This window comes from Salvelinus sp. IW2-2015, linkage group LG16 (assembly GCF_002910315.2).
Source record: "Salvelinus sp. IW2-2015 linkage group LG16, ASM291031v2, whole genome shotgun sequence".
Lineage (NCBI taxonomy): Eukaryota > Metazoa > Chordata > Actinopteri > Salmoniformes > Salmonidae > Salvelinus > Salvelinus sp. IW2-2015.
This window is the reverse complement of record NC_036856.1, coordinates 21,962,899-21,984,026: the sequence shown is the minus strand read 5'-3', so window position 1 is coordinate 21,984,026 and position 21,128 is coordinate 21,962,899. Positions and strand designations below refer to the sequence as shown.

Genomic DNA, 21,128 nt, shown 5'->3' with positions numbered 1-21,128 from the left:
TCTACGCACGCTGCGCCTTGGTCCTTTAATTCTACAAACAATCGTGACAATCAACAAAACTCTCTTTATCCTCTATCTTGTTAAGTGTGTTCAAGTGTGTGGTCCACGCCCACTAATTGGCCACACCTGATCTTAATGAGTGCTAACTGTTATAACTAACTGTTATAGGCCTATTTCTATTTTGCCCTGTTTATTAAAGTGGTGGAAAAACGTGTCAATAATCAACTGTCTGGCTTTCTTGATATCTATAGTATTCCCTCTGGTAAGCAATCTGCTTTCCGCTCAGGTTATGAATGTGTCACTGCAACCTTAAAGGTCCTCAATGATGTGACCATTGTCCTTGATTCTCAGCAATGTTGTGCTGCTATTTTTATTGACTTGGCCAAAGCTTTTGATACGGTAGACCATTCCATTCTTGTGGGCCGGCTAAGGAGTATTGGTGTCGCTGAGGGGTCTTTGGCCTGGTTTTCTAACTACCTCTCTCAAAGAGTGCAGTGTATAAAGACAGAACATCTGCTGTCTCAGCCACTGTCTGTCACCAAGGGTGTACCCCAAGGCTCGATCCTAGGCCCCACGCTCTTCTCAATTTACATCAACAACATAGCTCAGGCAGTAGGAAGCTCTCTCATCCATTTATATGCAGATGACACAGTCTTATACTCAGCTGGCCCCTCCCCGGATTTTGTGTTAAAAGCTCTACAACAAAGCTTTCTTAGTGTCCAACAAGCTTTCTCTACCCTTTACCTTGTTCTGAACACCTCCAAAACAAAGGTCATGTGGTTTGGTAAGAATGCCCCTCCTCCCACAGGTGTTATTACTACCTCTGAGGGTTTAGAGCTTGAGGTAGTCACCTCATACAAGTACTTGGGAGTATGGCTAGTATGTCCTTCTTTCAAATCAAATCAAATTTTATTGGTCACATACACATGGTTAGCAGATGTTAATGCGAGTGTAGCGAAATGCTTGCTTCTGCTTCTAGTTCCGACCATGCAGTAATATCTAACAAGTAATCTAACAATTTCACAACAACTACCTTATACACACAAGTGTGAAGGAATGAATAAGAATATGTACATATAAATATATGGATGAGCGATGGCCATGCAGCATAGGCAAGATGCAGTAGATGGTATAGAGTACAGTATATACATATGAGATGAGTAATGTAGGGTATGTAAACATTATATAAAGTAGCATTATTTAAAGTGACTAGTGATACATTTATTACATCCAATTTTTAATTATTAAAGTGGCTAGAGATTTGAGTCAGTATGTTGGCAGCAGACACCCAATGTTAGTGATGGCTGTTTAACAGACTGATGAGCTTGAGATAGAAGCTGTTTTTCAGCTTTGATGCACCTGTACTGACCTCGCCTTCTGGATGATAGCGGGGTGAACAGGCAGTGGATCGGGTGGTTGTTGTCCTTGATGATCTTTTTGGCCTTCCTGTGACATTGGGTGGTGTAGGTGTCCTGGAGGACAGGTAGTTTGCCCCCGGTGATGCATTGTGCAGACCTCACTACCCTCTGGAGAGCCTTGCCGTTGTGAGTGGAGCAGTTGCCGTACCAGGCGGTGATACAGCCCGACAGGACGCTTTCGATTGTCCATCTGTAAAAGTTTGTGAGTGTTTTCGGTGACAAGCCAAATTTCTTCAACCTCTTGAGGTTGAAGAGGCGCTGTTGCGCCTTCTTCACCATGCTGTCTGTGTCGGTGGACCATTTCAGTTTGTCCGCGATGTGTACGTCGAGGAACTTTCCACCTTCTCCACTACTGTCCCGTTGATGTGGATAGGGGGGTGCTCGCTCTGCTGTTTCCTGAAGTCCACGATCATCTCCTTTGTTTTGTTGACGTTGAGTGTGAGGTTATTTTCCTGACACCACACTCCGAGGGCCCTCACCTCCTCCCTGTAGGCCGTCTCGTCATTGTTGGTAATCAAGCCTACCACTGAGTGTCGTCTGCAAGCTTGATGATTGAGTTGGAGGCGTGCATGGCCACACAGTCATGGGTAAACAAGGAGTACAGGAGAGGGCTGAGAACGCACCCTTGTGGGGCCCCAGTGTTGAGGATCAGCGGGGTGGAGATGTTGTTTCCTACCCTCACCACCTGGGTGAGGGTGGTGAGGGTATCAACGCTGCAGGCTAAAGTTAGAGGAAACCAAGTCTAGATTTATCATAATCACTCCTCTTTCACCCCAGCTGCCAAACTAACCCTGATTCAGATGACCATCCTACCCATGCAAGTTTACGGAAACGTAATTTATAGATCGGCAGGTAAGGGTGCTCTCGAGCGGCTAGATGCTCTTTACCATTTGACCATCAGATTTGCCACATCACTGCACTCCTCTGTAAACTGGTATACTCATCGCAAGACCCACTGGTTGATGCTTATTTATAAAACCCTCTTAGGCCTCACTCTGAGATATTTACTGCAGCCCTCATCCTCCACATACTGTACATCACCCGTTCTGCCAGTCACATTCTGTTAAAGGTTCCCAAAGCACACACATCCCTGGGTTGCTCGTCTTTTCCGTTCGCTGCAGCTAGCGACTGGAARGAGCTGCAACAAACACTCAAACTGGACAGTTTAATCTCAATCTCTTCATTCAAAGACTCAATCATGGACACTTTTACTGACAGTTGTGGCTGCTTTGTGTGATGTATTGTTGTCTCTACCTTCTTGCCCTTTGTGCTGTTGTCTGTGCCCAATAATGTTAGTACCATGTTTTGTGKYGCTACAATGTTGTGCTGCTGCCATGTTGTGTTTCTACCATGTTGTTGTCATGTTGTGTTGCTACCATGCTGTGTTGTCATGTGTTGCTGCCATGCTGTTGTTGTTGTCTTAGGTCTCTCTTTATATAGTGTTGTGTTGTCTCTCTTGTTGTGATGAATATTTTGTCCTATATTTTTATTGTATTATTATAAWWTTTTTTATCCCAGCCCCCGTCCCTGCAGGAGGACTTTTGCCTTTTGGTAGGCCGTCATTGTAAATAAGAATTTGTTCTTAGCCGACTTGCCTAGTTAAATAAAGGCTAAATAAAAATGTAAAAGATGCTTGAAATGTTTCCTTTGAAATGGGGTCTGTTTAAATTGACTAAAATGACCAGCTTTGTATGAGTAAAGAAAACATGGCATGCTAGCTCCATCCTGGTGGCGCAGTGGACTAATTCCATGGATAGAGAACAGAAGATCATAGGTTTGAATCTCACTGATGCCATGCCACAATGAAAACATTCTGAGAACATGTTATTTAAATACCTTCCTTCTCAGAACATTAATAAAACCTCCTAGGAAAACTTTCAGGGAACCATAGTTAAACATTCTCAGAACCTCCCTGAAACCTAAAAATGTACATTCCCAAAACAGGTAAAATGTTCACTTCTGTRCTCAGAACGTTTAAAAACTGTTCTGTTTTACCAGTCAGGATGGCTTCAAAGGGAAAACAAAAACATACGTTCCCACAACTTCCAAGGAACCAAATGTGCTAGCTGGGAATGGTCTATTGTTGGCAACAACAATACATGAATATTCATCCACAAAGAGAGGGAAATAATCAGAGGTGTGGCGAGGCAGGGGAGGAGAGTGGGATCAGCTGTCGTTTCATGCAGATATCACTAACTTAATCAACCGGGAACTACAGAGTAAAAGTTAATGTAGTGAGTTCAAGTGAAATAAGGATTCCATAAGGACAGTGCCAGCCACATAAAAAGAGGTGAACCTTTTCGCCTGAGGAAAAGGAGACAAAAAGCAGCATTGTCAAGTTATTTCCACTCCAGCTGCATTTTCATTGATTCCTTCATTATTTTATTTTGGGCTGGAGCAATAGGTACTGAACCCTGCAAAGATTTTTTGAATTTTTTAACTCCATTTAATGGGTAATACGAATAGAGCAAAGATGTTCTGCAAGTAATGCTCATAATATGAGCTTTGATATGAAAACAGTACAGTTGATTCAGTAGGCCTTTGCTTGTTTAATGGAGGGTTTACAATTGCTGTTCCTGATAATCTTCCAAAACACTGACTCTCATAGAGGACAACTTATTGCTTTAGTAGAATCCCTGAGGAGAGATACTGATTCGCCTTAGTGACTAAAGTTAATGGGAGGTTATGTTATCCAAAATAAGTTTTAAAAAGTTAATTGAGGATTGCAGTCGTAATTCAGAGGAAAGATCATTATATCAAATTATTCTGTATTTATGGTAGACTCAAGATAAAGTAATTGATAATCAATGCAGACCTAAGGGCTTATACTATGTTCTCTCTGCAACAGAGGGACCAAATAAATACCATTGGATAAGCAGTGGTTTGATATTAAAACTCCTCTAGGTTATTGAAGGGGGTGTTAAAACACTTTGGAAGCACTTGGTAGCCTTTGATTTTCAGCATGAGGATGTCCTTGGCAAGGAAAACAAGCACCAACTACAATAAATACATTTTTATACTTTAAAGTCTTACACAGGCTGTTGTGTTGTGTTTGGAAACAAAAACACACAGTCACATTAACTGAAGCAAATGCTTGTTAAACCTTTGACACACAGTACAAAGTAGGCTGTGACACTGTGACATTGTCACACAGAGATTACAAAACGTGCGCCACAACGCAGAGACAGGGGAGCTATGGAACATGGTAACATGATGATTAAAATCCACCACGGATCAGTAATCATCCACAGTCATCTGTACAGTCATTTGCACAGATTCTTAACACTTGTGGTGTACATTCCAATTTATACAACCATGAAACCAATGCCAAAGAAAAATCATTTTGAGGAGTTCATCTTCATGTGTTGACACTTCTACAGTACATCGACATCCATTGAGCCAGGTTTTGTTCTGACGCTCCATGTGTCTACTGGCTCATAGAGCAGCCAGGCCCCTGCTGCGAGGAGCTCCCTGCCCACACACTGTTCCATACAGGCCTGGAAAGTGTTAACTGGTGATTAGGCAGAAGAGCCAAGCTGACCTGAGTTAATGATCTCTCTATCCCCTCACACACACACACTCCCCTTCAGCGCCCACTTTCTGATCGGTCCCAAGGAAGCCTGGGCAGAGTGGAGACACAGCGGAGGGAAGGAGGGGTGCTGCCTGCCTGCCTTGATGCTGTTTTACACTGACTCAGAGAGAGACTCAGAAAGAGCCTCTGAATCAATAGAGTAGGTCTGCTGGTGCTGTGTTCATTTCGACTCAGCCAGGGCTCCCACTGAGCTGGGTTTGATTTGATGAGAACTCAGCTGGCTCCCTCTGAAAAAGAGATTGCCACTGGGTGTCACTGGGTGTGCAGGAGATGAGAAAGTCTTAGTGTCAGACTGTACTGCAGTCTGTCTGGGGAATGTGACTGACTGTCAGTCTGAGGGCCTGTCTGTCCTGTTGGAGTAGTGAGGCATGCCAAGACCCATCTTCCTCAACTCTCCTCTGAGAATGGCTTTGCTGCCTCCCTCCATGTTTATTTAAAGGTTACTTCAGTAGCTCCAGCATCACACATCTACATGGTTCTATTGGCATGCATTCTACAGTATATGAATGAATGCATCATATCTGTGACTAGGTGGAGGGTAGAGTATTTGCAAGGAAACACTGACATCTCAACAGCAAGATGGAGGAGAGAGAGAAGAGTTCAGATGAGTACCCCGTGGTGAGGTTCAGACTAGTGGGAGTTCCAATAGGAACAGCACTCGCCTGGGTCATCCTGAGCCCTTCGGAGAACAAACACACGCCACAGCGATTAGCAGACTGGTAGCACCTCCACTCAGCCAGATGTTCAGGCCAGTGTGTGTGTGTGTGTGTGTGTGTGTGTGTGTACTAGGGTTGGGCGATATATCAAAGTAATTTGATTAATTCAAACGTATGTTTTAGCACGATATTCCAAATGCCTTTATCGCAAGAATAACGTTTTTTTTTATGTTTAGTTTTCTATACCCTGACTAATATACTGACTTGCCTAGTTAAATAAAAGTTAAATAAAATAAAATGAATACCCTTTGTCTCAACTCTTCAAATTGTGAGACGACCAGACCCTGCTAAAATGGGAGTATCAATGAACATTGATTCTGGAAAATGAATGCTCAGTTTGTCACACGTACTGCTAGCAGCATTGTAGCCACACACTTTTATACTAGCGGTCTAGTCTGTGTTTTATAAAATGTGCAATAATCATAAAAAACTATTATATAAGGAATTGGCAACTCATTCTGAGAAATAAGGTAGGCCACTTGATTTCAACATCTGTACAAAGTGGACAGGCTAACATGCTGTTCAAACAGTTYGAGACAGAAGGGTGTGTTCATAACAATTCAACTGTTAGACCTTGTTAGCTAGCAAATAGATCCAAGTTGGCTAGACTTTAAATACACTGCTCAAAAAAATAAAGGGAACACTAAAATAACACATCCAAGATCTGAATGAATTAACTATTCTTATTAAATACTTTTTTCTTTACATAGTTGAATGTGCTGACAACAAAATCACACAGAAATTATCAATGGAAATAAAATTGATCAACCCATGGAGGTCTGGATTTGGAGTCACACTCAAAATTAAAGTGGAAAACCACACTACAGGCTGTTCCAACTTTGATGTAATGTCCTTAAAACAAGTCAAAATGAGGCTCAGTAGTGTGTGTGGCCTCCGCGTGCCTGTATGACCTCCCTACAACGCCTGGGCATGCTCATGATGAGGTGGCGGATGGTCTCCTGAGGGATCTCCTCCCAGACCTGGATTAAAGCATCCGCCAACTCCTGGACAGTCTGTGGTGCAACGTCGCGTTGGTGGATGGAGCGAGACATGATGTCCCAGATGTGCTCAATTGGATTCAGGTCTGGGGAACGGGCGGGCCAGTCCATAGCATCAATGCCTTCCTCTTGCAGGAACTGCTGACACACTCCTGCCACATGAGGTCTAGCATTGTCTTGCATTAGGAGGAACCCAGGGCCAACCGCACCAGCACAAGGGGTCTGAGGATCTCATCTCGGTAKCTAATGGCAGTCAGGCTACCTCTGGCGAGCCCATGGAGGGCTGTGTGGCCCCCCAAAGAAATGCCACCCCACACCATGACTGACCCACCGCCAAACCGGTCATGCTGGAGGATGTTGCAGGCAGCAGAACGTTCTCCACGGCGTCTCCAGACTGTCACGTCTGTCACATGTGCTCAGTGTGAACCTGCTCATCTGTGAAGAGCACAGGGCGCCAGTGGCGAATTTGCCAATCTTGGTGTTCTCTGGCAAATGCCAAACGTCCTGCACGGTGTTGGGCTGTAAGCACAACCCCCACCTGTGGACGTCGGGCCCTCATACCACCCTCATGGAGTCTGTTTCTGACCGTTTGAGCAGACACATGCACATTTGTGGCCTGCTGGAGGTCATTTTGCAGGGCTCTGGCAGTGCTCCTTCTGCTCCTTCTTGCACAAAGGCGGAGGTAGTGTCCTGCTGCTGGGTTGTTGCCCTCCTACGGCCTCCTCCACGTCTCTGATTTTGTGTTTCTATGTTTTGGCCGGGTATGGTTCTCAATCAGGGACAGCTGTCTATCGTTGTCTCTGATTGGGAACCATACTTTAGGTAGCCCTTTTTCCCTCCTTTCGTTGTGGGTAGTTGTTTTTGTTTGTGGCACTATAGCCCTTAAGCTTCACGGTCGTTTTTGTTTATTGTTTTTMTTGGCGTCATTCCAAAATAAAAGTAATGTGCGCTCAACACGCTGCACCTTGGTCCACTTCTTCCAGCAACGGTCGTGACAAGTACTTCGGCTTGTGCTTGGGAGATTGTTTATGAGATCTAGTTGTGATCATTTTCTATAATGCCTGGCTGCTACAAGAAGTTAGTCATTATTAGTGAATGTGTATTATGCATGGTCCTAGTTAAATTTGTAAGAAAAAGGGCATTTTCATAGATGGACTTGACAGCCAGATCAGTATTTATTGCAAAAAAAATGGTTAAACTATTTTGACAAAATAATGTAATTATTAGTGAGTCTTATGATTGTGAAAGTTATATTTAGCCTAGGTATAATTTCACAAGCCCTGAATTTATTAGATTATTCCTGACTGTTTGAAATGCTGTGTATTTTACTTTTAATTGTACAACAAAGCTTATTCAGTGAAAACATGCAGTATATATCGTGAATCACCCATAAATTAGAAAAAAAATGTAGATATCTTTAGGTCATATCACCCAGCCCTTGTGTGTATGCCTGTGTCCGTGCATGCGTGTGTGTGTTAGCTAAGACTGGCTAAAACACAATGTAACACAGCAGATACTGCTATGCTTGTCATCCTTTATTACTGCTTTGTGATGTGGCCATACATAGACAACATGGAAGCTGGGCCGTTTTGCATGCCGTCTCTCACTTATGATCTTATTACATCCATTGTGCCCACTCTGGGGTTAGCTAGCATACATTGAGGACAAGTGCGTTTGAAGAAACCTGCCTAAAGAGAGAAAACCCCAAAAGAGGACTTCAAAGCAGGCTGTGACTAGGGTAAAAGGCTATACATGAGGGAGTATGATTCTAGCTCCAGCCAAACACTCCAATGTCATGAAGGAAGGACTCTAAAATAGAAGATAGTAATCACCTTCAACAGCTTGAAAAATAACACAACACTGTTAGAAGACCTACCTAATTCAAATGTGAAATGGAGGCAGTAGGATCAGATAAAATATAGAAAACTGTGAAACAATTGACATGGCTGTTTCTTCTACTTAAAAACATTCCTTTAAAAGGGACAAGCTACAACTAATTTCATAAATAAGGACAAATTGTGTATTTCCCCAGAGTATTCACGTCCCAATGGAACAACTCTCCCATTTCTGGAGGTGGCCCCATTTCAAGGCCAATGGAAATGAAAGAGATATAATAATAGAAGAGAATATTTCAATTTAAGACAAAAAAGGTAGTTTCCTCTTCAAACCTTCAAGATATGCTAGACCTTGAAGCGAGAGCAACTGAATAGCTTAAATATGTTAAATGCTTTTCTCCTCTTTCATGGAACCAATAGATAATTGCATTTTCTGTAGGATAACACATTTTCTGTAGGAGTACAGGAGGTTCTATGTTTGCCTGTGGTAAGAACAAGAGGAAGATTCATTCAGTAAGGCCTATTGTTTTAGACACAACTAATGTTGTTTACATGGTGCATTGTATTCCTAAACAGGTATTTGCAATCTCTTTTGCACCTTTGCAGCTCAGACACACCTTTCTCTTTATTGAGTAAAACATAGACTCATTAAGCAACAATAGGTTACTTTTGATTGCTCTTCGATTACACATTAATTGTCCAATCTGAGTTTGAATTGCCAAGGCCCAGACTCCATTGATTTCCCTTCCCTTTGGCCCTATCCCTCGGTGTGCATTAAATACAATGACCTACTGTATTGACTGGTGTCCAAAATCCTATCAACAGTCTACAACATTATATGGACCACTTTGTAAAACCCTAACCCCTAATGGCATTACATTATGTCAATCGTAATATCGGCACCCAGAACCAAATCTCACCCGCGTGCTGGTTTCAATTGTCATGAGATGTCAATGGTCAATGAAAAAAAGTGTGATAAGGCATGATGTTCAATGTAAGAAGACCAAAGTGTGTGTTTCATACCAGAAGAGTGCTTTCAGTAAAAGGGTCACCGCCATGTGTTAGAGCCAGATGGTGGGATACGCAGTAGCCAAGCCCAGCTCAGTTACTTGTCACTGCAATGAGGTAGAGCAGCGGATGGGCCGGGCCGGAGCAGAGGCAGAGCCAATTGATCAGCAGACTACTGGGTGCAGCCTCCCTCCCTGCCCCATCCAGCTGCAGCCACTTCACACTGCTAATTAGATTATCTCAGCGTACACTGGTAAAGCACCTCAGGACAGGAATTCTGAAAACTGCTGTAACACTGCTGCAACCGGCAACCTGAACACAGCCAACGAGCCGGGCAACGTCCGAAGGGCGTGAGGAGAGGGGCGTTTGCATGTGTGTCATAATGAGGGGATGTGTCATGGCGCTGTTTGGGAGAACCAGGGGAATATGAGGATGACTAGACACAGAATTCTGTTTGATGGTTGTGTTTCAGGGTCATAGTCCACACAAATGGAAACCAAACAGTATAACCAAAGTGTGGTCTTGTTTGACATTTCCAAGGGTCATTTCTCTAGCTAGCCTGAAAATCACATTACTTGGTATCATAACATTTGCGGTGTCCGGACAGCCCTTCTCAGGACTCAGCGAGTAGAAAATGGGCTGACAGGTTTTGGCATACCACACCTCTGGACTGTGATCGATAGTGACCTCCAAAGCAGGGCGACTGAGACACAGTCAGTCAGTCAGTCTATTGGAGCCATCTAGTGAGAGAGTCTCTGGAGCAGCAACAGAGAGGAGCCTGGGTAGGCTCCCTGACCAGTCACATCCACTTAGACTAAAATGAGTGCAATTCTGAAAAAACACAGATGCAAGCTAATGTTTATAGCTGGCAATCTTGCCCAAAACAAGTTGTGTTTGTATTTTGAAACCCTCTTTAAACATGATAAAACAGCTGGCATGGTGTTTGTTGATTCCATTTTGATGCATTCTTACAAATGTTTTTAAATTGTTAAATGTTGTTGTAATTTGTCAGCTACAGTTTGAACATTGGACATCAAACTGTGTGTAGGGAATGCAGAAGGCACACCTGCATGCACACACACACGTGGTTCAATTATTTGAATTACATTTCAGTCATTTCTTTTCTGTGAGCTCAATGCAAACATTGCACCTTTCTTCTCTAGAGAAAAATCAGATCCAGCCTGAACTGTGAGATGTAGTAGGGAGTTGTAGTTTCCAACAGGCCAATATTCTACGTCGTTTAGCGCATAAATGTGGTAATTAACTCCAATGACCATAATCCATTGCGCATCCACATGTCCGGTCTGTGTTTCTTTTACGCCTGCTACAGAAGAGAAAAGAATGGTGATGGTGAGAGGATGTGGAGAGCAGCTGTTGCTTTGCGAGGTACATTCATTATTGCGAAGAACTACTAAATTGTGATTTTGTCAGACAGTAGCTCTAAAAACATGATGACTGAATAAATAATAAAGTTAGCAAATAAAACAAATGTAATATACACAACAACTTAAATGTTTGTAAGCAATAATGGGCAGACTTTTATTAATTGTTTTATTCTGTGTTATGGCATTCAACCCAAATAATCAAACCCCAAATCGAAAGCCATTATAATTTTTTCTAATCGAACCGACCTCAAAAAGCACGAATCGCTCAGCACTAACACACACACACACACACACACAATGACGGCAAGGAGAGCCTTTAAGCTAGTGTGTCATTTCAAATCTGACTCAGATGCATCCTCAAGCTGTTGGCTGCACAGGAGAGCCTTGTGATGAGCCTGGTCCCACATTGCAGTCTGTGGCTCAGGAATCTAATTCATCTGGCTCTAATTCAGCCCGATGTGTTGAATGCCAGGAAAAGGTTACTTTTACAGTTTAAAGCACACCAGTGTCACTGGGCTGATGCTTAGCCAGGCATGTTGTGAGGAAGAGACAGATGTACACATGAGTATGGAGGAAGTGTCATCACTGTGCAGTGTGCACAGCTACACTCCCTAACGGGGGAAAAGTTTGGCACTCCATTTGTTTATAAACTTTGCTTCCTTACTCAGCACTCTATAGCAGTAAAATAGGAGAAAAGGAAAAATATAATATGTTCTACAGTGAGTGTGAAAAATTGTATTCAAACCCTATCATATATAAACTGGTTAAAATCAGCAGAGGCCCAAATATGTTTTACTTTGATCTCTGAGGGTGATGAAAGGTTAAATGTTTGGTAGCACTTGACGCCACAACAATTTATGACACCAAGTTATGTCATAAAAGCTGACATAACATGGTCATAACATATATATTACATTATTTGATGGCTGATTATGACACCTACATAAGAGTGTCAAAACCTTTCTTCCCTGCTGAGAAGTTTCCTTTCGTTTGAAAATGTGTTTCTTAAATCCGTTGCTGTTGTTGTAATTAATTCTTTACAGTCATGTTTTTTTCCCATCATATTTTAAATAACTTGTAGAAAATACACTTGACTGTGTCATGAAGCATTATGACCATCCTGTGTCACTTTACTTGGACTAAGAAAATACACTTTAAGAAGCCTTAAGACCATCGTAATCATATAAGCCAGATAGGCCTATCACGTACATGCCCTTATATCAGTCATTAGTCAAAAAGGGGTCTTGTCCTGCTCCTGAAATCTGCTCCTGCATTCATCCCAGTCATCAGCAACAGAGCATTGGGGTGTCTGACATCAATGTTTGCGCATTTACAATGATAATTTAATAAGGTCAATTAAAAAAATATATACAGCATAAACTTARTGTTGACATGTAGGCTATGGTGTAATGGAATGTTTTGATTGTGCGGTAGGTTTTGACACGCTTATATAGGTGTCATAACCAGCCATAAAATAACGCAATATTTGTCATAATAGGCCCAAATATATGCGTCATGACAGTGTTATGACCATATTATAAAAGGTTATGACAAGTTATGTCAGCTGTTATGACATTATGACAGTGTCATAACAAGTTATGAAGCTGGGTTTCAAGTAAAGTGTTACCAAATTGTTTTGTCTAGATCTATCAGTGGCGTGCCGTGGGCCTGGGGCCTTCAGTGAGGTACTACACAGTCCCACCCGAATTAATCCACCTCTTATTACCATCATTATGATGCCATGGCTCTAGACACTATACATTTAGACAGAAACGCAGTATAACCAGGCGTTGCGTCACCTTGAAATTGACAAATTGACATTTTCCCAAAAACATGACACAATCAATGAGTCTTTTCAATATTTCCCTTCACCTTTTCATTGTGCAGCTCTGTTGCCCTGCGCGCTTGTTTTTTGAGCTGTAGATCCACTCCGGTGTCCCCAAAAGTTTTCAAAAGCACAATTGCTTGTAAGTGCCCAGCCGTACTTTGGAGTCTCGTTGCTGCCTTGGTTAGACAACTCAAGTTTGCAAAGCCAGTGTGGCTCCAAACACCAAATCGATCACTTGCAAATAATAGGCATTCCCAGCAGTACAGTTTGCAGTGCTTCTCAGAGCCTGTGAGCCATTGACAGCGCTCGTAGTTGAAACTTTGAAAGTGGCTTACGAGCGAACCCCTTTCCCGCCTGTGACAGGCTTTGTGGCGTCGGGCGACCTCTCCTTACAATGTCTAACTTTTCTTGAAAAGTTCGTCTTGAGAATGGCGTTATAATTATATCCTCGACCAAATCGATATCTTCTCCTCCTTCCGCCATTGTGGGTTGAAAAAACAGTTTAGGTAGTACGCGAATTCATTCGTTTATCAAATTCAGTTTCCTAGATCTGCATAGACCTGCCCATAGGACCTGCCTCTCAATATTGGTAATCCAATCAAAAGACGTGGACGCACTACGCCTGCTAGCTGGCTCCTGTGTAACACTGGAGCCAGCRAGCAGGCGTACAATAGCCAACTCTAAAGCTGATTGGTTGACAATAAATTTTCATTTCCATTCACTATAAGCTACAAGCGCCCGCACTGTTGATTCTGAAGGCCTGAGGGCAGATTTTAGACCCCTGGCAACACATGATGGCTGAATATGATTGGATAAAAGATCTAACATAAAGACCAGCCCTCCAAATCTCAACCTGGGGCTGGAAGCAGTGCAACCAAGAGGAAAGCTATGAAATTAAGAGTATAACTCTTACTCTGGGGAATAATTTAATACATATTTGTGGGAAAATATATTTAAWTTTTTTTTTATATTCTGATGATGTTTAGGCCAGCAGAGAAGGCCTTGCAGGCCCTGACGGCCCACCACTGAAATCTATACAGCACAGTATTCAGTGATTTCAAGACATTTAAAGCTTAGCTGACTTAAATCAGTTCTGCCAGTGGCAGACATTTAACAAGATATCATCTTCCCTTTTTAAAGTTGGGGAAGTTATTTCAGGTGAGCGCTGTTCAGACGGTGAGGAGTCTGCATCATTAACGTGTAAAGCACCAGAGGCCTGCGTCTACCAGATGTGTGAGCTGAGGATGCAAATTATTTCATCTCCACCACTCATCAACAGGAGGCGTGAAATGGAGGCAAGACGGGCCCTGGTGGCAGATGTCATACTGACAGGGTCTGATGGCGACAGACAGTCACATAGCCATGTATCTGGCTGAACTGAGATACACTGCATCATTTGCATAGGGAAATGACGTTGCAAAAGAGGCAAGAATGCATGTTGAATAACGATGCCCACATTAACAGAATAACGTAGAGATATAAATGGGCTTCTAGCAAAAACAAAAACTGCTACATTATATTTCCATACAGATGGCATTCAAAAGAACAAGAGACACACAAATATCTGAGGAGACTTTCGAGACAGATCATCGTGTAAACTTTGGAAAGAGCTGCATACTGGTAGGCGGACTCAACAGCCTTAAATACTGACTGTAATGAGTGTGTACTTGTCGAAACTGTATGAGGCAAGGCAACAGATGTTAAACGGGAGTACAAAATGTGCACTGGACCACGTTCTTGTCACAATCCCAGTCATTCTGGTAGAGAACATCTGCTCGTTTCCAAACACATAAGTGCCAGCGTATCTAGCAACTACATGTCTGCTTATAGGAAATCCTAGAGTGAAATACATCACATTTCCTCAAAAATATATGCCCTCAATTTTAGCACACAACCCAATTCAGGATAATACCTTTAAACCAGGTGTCATTGACATAGCAATAGACAATCACACTTAACAAACTAGTCAACAAGGAGGAAAACCTTTAATTCACCTATAATGTTTGTAAATAATGGAGAAATCATCTATTACTACCAGACCCTATCATAAAATGTTATGCTTCTGTTTGTGTATGGGTCTCAGTACCTCTTCTGCTTTGGTCTGTTCAAATGCAAACTCCATAGTAGGGACAGCGAGGTGGTTGGCAAAGAAGCTGACGTCCCCAGGGATCTGTAGGGAGCTGACATTTGGTCCAGGGCAGTTTCCACCTCGAATACAGCTCAGCAGCTGCCTCTGAAAGGTAACAACAGACAGAGAGAGATAAAGAGAGAGATAAAGAGAGAGAGGAGGGATGTGAAAGAGATTTGTCATTAAATAGAGAAGAGTAGTTTAGCAGAATACAAGGACTAGAGGGGAAGGGAAAGGCTGAAAACAATAGCACAATAGTTTTATAAATGCAGACAGATTGAACTGAGACAGAGAGAAAGCCAGAGAGACAGATATTCAGAGAGATACTGTAGATCTGGCAGTATGGTAGCAGAGGCTGAGTCTCGGCTGCTGTTTGTGAATGCAGCTCCAGAGGCTTTGAAACAGAAGCTGTGGGGAACAGTTTCTAATAAATGTTTTCGAAAAAGCTGAAATTAAGGTTTAAGTTTAAAGGTTTACTGTGTCTTGGTGTAACAGTCCCCCTGGATGTACTGTGGGAGGATGAGGAGGTAGTTTGGCAAAAATATGAGCCTCTAGAAATGTTCAACGCAGAAAGGGGAGATGAAAAGCATCCTCGGCGTTACTCTGGACCCTGATCTCTCTTTTGACGAACATATCAAGATTGTTTCAAGTACCGCTTTTTTCAATCTACGTAACATTGCAAAAATCAGAAACTTTCTGTCCAAAAATGATGCAGAAAAATTAATCCATGCTTTTGTTACTTCTGGGTTAGACTACTGCAATGCTCTACTTTCTGGCTACTCGGAWAAAGCACTAAATAAACTTCAGTTAGTGCTAAATATGGCTGCTCGAATCCTGACTAGAACCAAAAAATTTGATCATAAGTGCTAGCCTCCCTACACTGGCTTCCTGTTAAGGCAAGGGATGATTTCAAGGTTTTACTGCTAACCTACAAAGCATTACATGGGCTTGCTCCTACCAATTTTTCCGATTTGGTCCTGCCGTACATACCTACACGTACGCTACGGTCACAAGACACAGGCCTCCTAATTGTCCCTAGAATTTCTAAGCAAACAGCTGGAGGCAGGGCTTTCTCCTATAGAGCTCAATTTTTATGGAATGGTCTGCCTACCCATGTGAGAGACGCAGACTCGGTCTCAACCTCTAAGTCTTTACTGAAGACTCATCTCTTCAGTAGGTCATATGATTGAGTGTAGTCTGGCCCAGGAGTGTGAAGGTGAACGGAAAGGCTCTGGAGCAACGAACCGCCCTTGCTGTCTCTGCCTGGCTGATTCCCCTCTCTCCACTGGGATTCTCTGCATCTAACCCCATTACAGGGGCTGAGTCACTGGCTTACTGGTGCTCTTTCATGCCGCCCCGAGGAGGGGTGCGTCACTTGAGTGGGTTGAGTCGCTGACGTGGTCTTCCTGTCTGGGTTGGTGCCCCCCCCTGGGTTGTGCCGTGGCGGAGATCTTTGTGGGCTATACTCGGCCTTGTCTCAGGATGGTAAGTTGGTGGTTGAAGTTATCCCTCTAGTGGTATGGGGGCTGTGCTTTGGAAAAGTGGGTGGGGTTATATCCTGCCTGTTTGGCAGGATATATAGGACTGGCAACCCCTCATAGCCTGGTTCCTCTCTAAGAACTCTAGGTTTCTTCCTAGGTTTTGGCCTTTCTAGGGAGTTTTTCCTAGCCACCGTGCTTCTACACCTGCATTGCTTGCTGTTTGGGGTTTAAGGCTGGGTTTCTGTACAGCACTTTGAGATATCAGCTGATGTAAGAAGGGCTATATAAATCAATTTGAATAGCATGCATTTTAAAGGTACCAGCATGTACCAAAAATACCAGACAAATCAGGAACAAACAGAAATCCAAACCAATTAACAAATCTTACTGTACAAACAGAATGAGCATATTTAAATGGATCTCAATTTGACCTTTGGCATCATGTTTATACCAGGTAACTCAGGGGGGACTACACAGTACCAACATTACAGAAAACATACTCAAACAGAAACAAGAATCTGAGAGGAAGTATCCAACCACTGTAAGAGACTCAATGAAAGGGCAGCAGGGGCCATTCAATTCCAGATAAAGCTAAGAATCTTGGAGAAAGGAAACTCAATAGCACGGAGATTGAGAGGAGAGAAGGGAGAGTATGGGTCATTCTGTCCTGTGTTGCCTTGCCTCCCTCCTTCTCCCAATCAATATTTAATTTATTTGTCTGCTATGATAACGAGATAGTGAAATCATTGTTTATATATTTGTGCTTAAATGATCCTGCAGCCGAGAGGAGACTGGAGTTTGGCGTGCAGCCAGAGCAGCTGTGGGCCATCCCCTATGCAGCATCCACTCCTCTGTACTACAGTACACTACCCAGAAGATGCATTAGATCACGCTGTAGCAGCGCCACCTGTAACCATCAGTTAACCAGGCTTTTATCAATTCACAATGCTCACAGTACACTGCCCTGCATAAGCTGTTATAGACTGGTTCCCATTCCAGAGATAAAAAACAACAGCTGACTACTTCTCGTAATGGCATTCTGCTAAAGGGAAGGAAATGTACACTGTTATGAATGTTTACATATACAGTTGAAGTCGGAAGTTTACATACACCTTAGCCAAATACATTTAAACTCAGTTTTTTACAATTCCTGACATTTAATCCAAGTAAAAATTCCCTGTTAGGATCGCCACTTATTTTAAGAATGTGAAATGTCAGAATAATAGTAGAGAGAATGGTTTATTTCAGCTTTTATTTCTTTCATCACATTCCCAGTGGGTCAGAAGTTTACATACACTCAATTAGTATTTGGTAGCATTGCCTTTAAATTGTTTAACTTGGGTCAAACGTTTTGGGTAGCCGTCCACAAGCTTCCCACAATAAGTTGGGTGAATTTTGGCCCATTCCTCCTGACAGAGCTGGTGTAACTGAGTCAGGTTTGTAGGCCTTCTTGCTCGCACAAGCTTTTTCAGTTCTGCCCACACATTTTCTATGGGATTGAGGTCAGGGCTTTGTGATGGCAGATCAGAGGACATTTCTAGAAAAAGTACGATCTTTGTCCCCATGTGCAGTTGCAAACCGTGGTCTGGCTTTTTTATGGCGATTTTGGAGCAGTGGCTTCTTCCTTGCTCAGCGGCCTTTCAGCTTATGTCGATATAGGACTCGTTTTACTGTGGATATACAGTAGATACTTTTGTACCGGTTTCCTCCAGCATCTTCACAAGGTCCTTTGCTGTTGTTCTGGGATTGATTTGCACTTTTCTTACCAAAGTACGTTCATCTCTAGGAGACAGAACGCATCTCCTTCCTGAGCGGTATGACGGCTGTGTGGTCCCATGGTGTTAATACTTGCGTACTATTGTTTGTACATATGAACGTGGTACCTTCAGGCGTTTGGAAATTGCTCCCAAGGATGAACCAGACTTGTGGAGGTCTTGGCTGATTTCCCCATGATGTCAAACAAAGAGGCACTGAGTTTGAAGGTAGGCCTTGAAATAAACTCAGCAAAAAAAGAAACTTCTCTTTTTCAGGACCCTGTCATTCAAAGATAATTCGTAAAAATCCAAATAACTTCACAGATCTTCATTGTAAAGGGTTTAAACACTGTTTCCCATGCATGTTTAAAATGACCCATAAACAATTAATGAACTTGCACCTGTGGAAAGGTCATTAAGACACTAACAGCTTAGGCAATTAAGTGCACAGCTATGAAAACTTAGGACACTCACTTTCTACTGACTCTGAAAAACACCAAAAGAAAGATGCCAAGGGTCTCTGCTCATCTGTGTGAACGTGCCTTAGGCATGCTACAAGGATGCATGAGGACTGCAGATGTGGCCAGGGCTATAAATTGCAATGTCAGTACTGTGAGACGCCTAAGACAGAGCTACAGGGAGACAGGACGGACAGCTGATTGTCCTCGCAGTGGCAGACCACGTGTAACAACACCTGCACAGGATCGGTACATCCGAACATCACACCTGCGGGGACAGGTACAGGATGGCAACAACAACTGCCCAAGTTACACCAGGAACGCACAACCCTTCTATCAGTGCTCAGACTGTCCGCAATAGGCTATGAGAGGCTGGACTGAGGGCTTGTAGACCTGTTGTAAGGCAGGTCCTCACCAGACATCACCGGCAACAACGTCGCCTACGGGCACAAACCCACCGTCGCTGGACCAGACTGGACTGGCAAAAAGTGCTTTTCACTGACGAGTCGCGGTTTTGTCTCACCAGGGGTGATGGTCGGATTTGCGTTTATCGTCGAAGGAATGAGCGTTACACCGAGGCCTGTACTATGGAGCGGGATCGATTTGGAGATGGAGGGTCGTCCGTCATGGTCTGGGGCGGTGTGTCACAGCATCATCGGACTGAGCTTGTTGTCATTGCAGGCAATCGCAACGCTGTGCATTACAGGGAAGACATCCTCCTCCCTCATGTGGTTCCCTTCCTGCAGGCACATCCTGACATGACCCTCCAGCATGACAATGCCACCAGCCATACTGCTCGTTCTGTGTGTGATTTCCTGCAAGACAGGAATGTCAGTGTTCTGCCATGGCCAGCGAAGAGCCCAGATCTCAATCCCATTGAGCACGTCTGGGACCTGTTGGATCGGAGGGTGAGGGCTAGGGCCATTCCCCCCAGAAATGTCTGTGAACTTGCAGGTGCCTTGGTGGAAGAGTGGGGTAACATCTCACAGCAAGAATTGGCAAATCTGGTGCAGTCCATGAGGAGGAGATGCACTGCAGTACTTAATGTAGCTGGTGGCCACACCAGATACTGACTGTTACTTTTGATTTTGACCCCACCTTTGTTCAGGGACACATTATTCCATTTCTGTTAGTCACATGTCGGTGGAACTTGTTCAGTTTATATCTCAGTTGTTGAATCTTGTTATGTTCATACAAATATTTAAGTTTGCTGAAAATAAATGCAGTCAACAGTGAGAGGACGTTTCTTTTTTGCTGAGTTTACATCCACAGGTACACCTCCAATTGACTGCAGTGATGTCAATTAGCCCACCAGAAGCTTCTAAAGCCATGACATAATTTTCGGGAATTTTCCAAGCTGTTTAAAGGCACAGTCAACTTAGTGTATGCAAAACTTCTGACCCACTGTAATTGTAATAATGTGAATTATAAGTTAAATAATCTGTCTGCAAACAATTGTTGGAAAAATGACTTGTGTCATGCACAAAGTAGATGTCCTAACTGACTTTCCAAAACTATAGTTTGTTAACAAGAAATGTATGGAGTGGTTGAAAAACGAGTTTTAATGACTCCAACCTAAGTGTATGTAAACTTCCGACTTCAACAGTATTATCCCTGTATGTAATGGCGATTAGAGAAGGTTTTTTCCCTGTACAGGTGCTGTAAATCTTGTAATGGCACTGTATTTTCTGCAATCCACCTCTAATCGACTCATATTGACTGGGGAGTGCCCTGCAGTGTGTGAACACAGGCCTCAGAGGGCTAACTGATCAATGGATCCTTTAATAGGCAACTTAACTGGATTACTGTGATGCACACTGACATGCTGTCTGACTCTGAACAAAAATACAGTGGGTGGTGAACAACATAAAGAAATGGGCAGTAGAATCTGTGGCCATGTGTGATGCATTCAGATAATGTCAATGTTTTGACATGTTCTGCTACAGTAAATGGCATATATTTTGTACGTATGTAAAAGCATAATCATTGGCCTAGTTCTGACTTCAAGGAAAAGTGGGATACATTTTGAGATTCAGGTCCTCAGAGGATGTGTTTTCAATAGTATAACTTGTAGAAGGAAGGGAAACGCTGCTACGGTACACAATAGTAGATCTTTGTGAATAGAAGGTGCTCTTTGGTAAAAGGGTCATCAAAAAAAAAAAAAAGGAGGACCAAGGAACTCTTCATTTAATTAAAGGGAAACTTCACCACTYGACACTATTTGGGGTGTCTTCCTACATAATTATGAATGATGAGAGGGTGTTTATGAAATAATTATGCACTGTAGCTGTATTTTTGCGCTGGGATAGTTCAATCAATTGTATCATTGGTTGATTGAGCATACTGTCTGAAATAAAAATAAATGGAGGGATGTTTTGTAGCAATTATTGTGGCCTTTGTGTTTTGCCGATTGCGCGATCATGCTAGAAGTGACTATATATGGTTGTTCTTGTTCAGTAGGGCCATTGGACTTGTCTCAACAATGTTCCTATCTGCCAGGACATTGCAGAATATCTWTTTTCCCTGG

The 21,128-nt window shown here is 42.9% G+C and overlaps 1 protein-coding gene across 2 annotated transcripts in view; it reads right to left on the bottom strand.

Annotated features, from left to right (window-relative positions):
• LOC111975853 (inactive N-acetylated-alpha-linked acidic dipeptidase-like protein 2) overlaps window positions 1-21,128 on the bottom strand; it is a 310,771-nt gene that overhangs the window by 36,566 nt on the left and 253,077 nt on the right. For both annotated transcript variants that reach the window (XM_024004505.2, XM_070447599.1), the window contains one exon: window positions 14,867-15,013. In XM_024004505.2, the coding sequence (XP_023860273.1) occupies window positions 14,867-15,013 (147 nt within the window). The remainder of the gene's footprint in view (window positions 1-14,866; window positions 15,014-21,128) is intronic.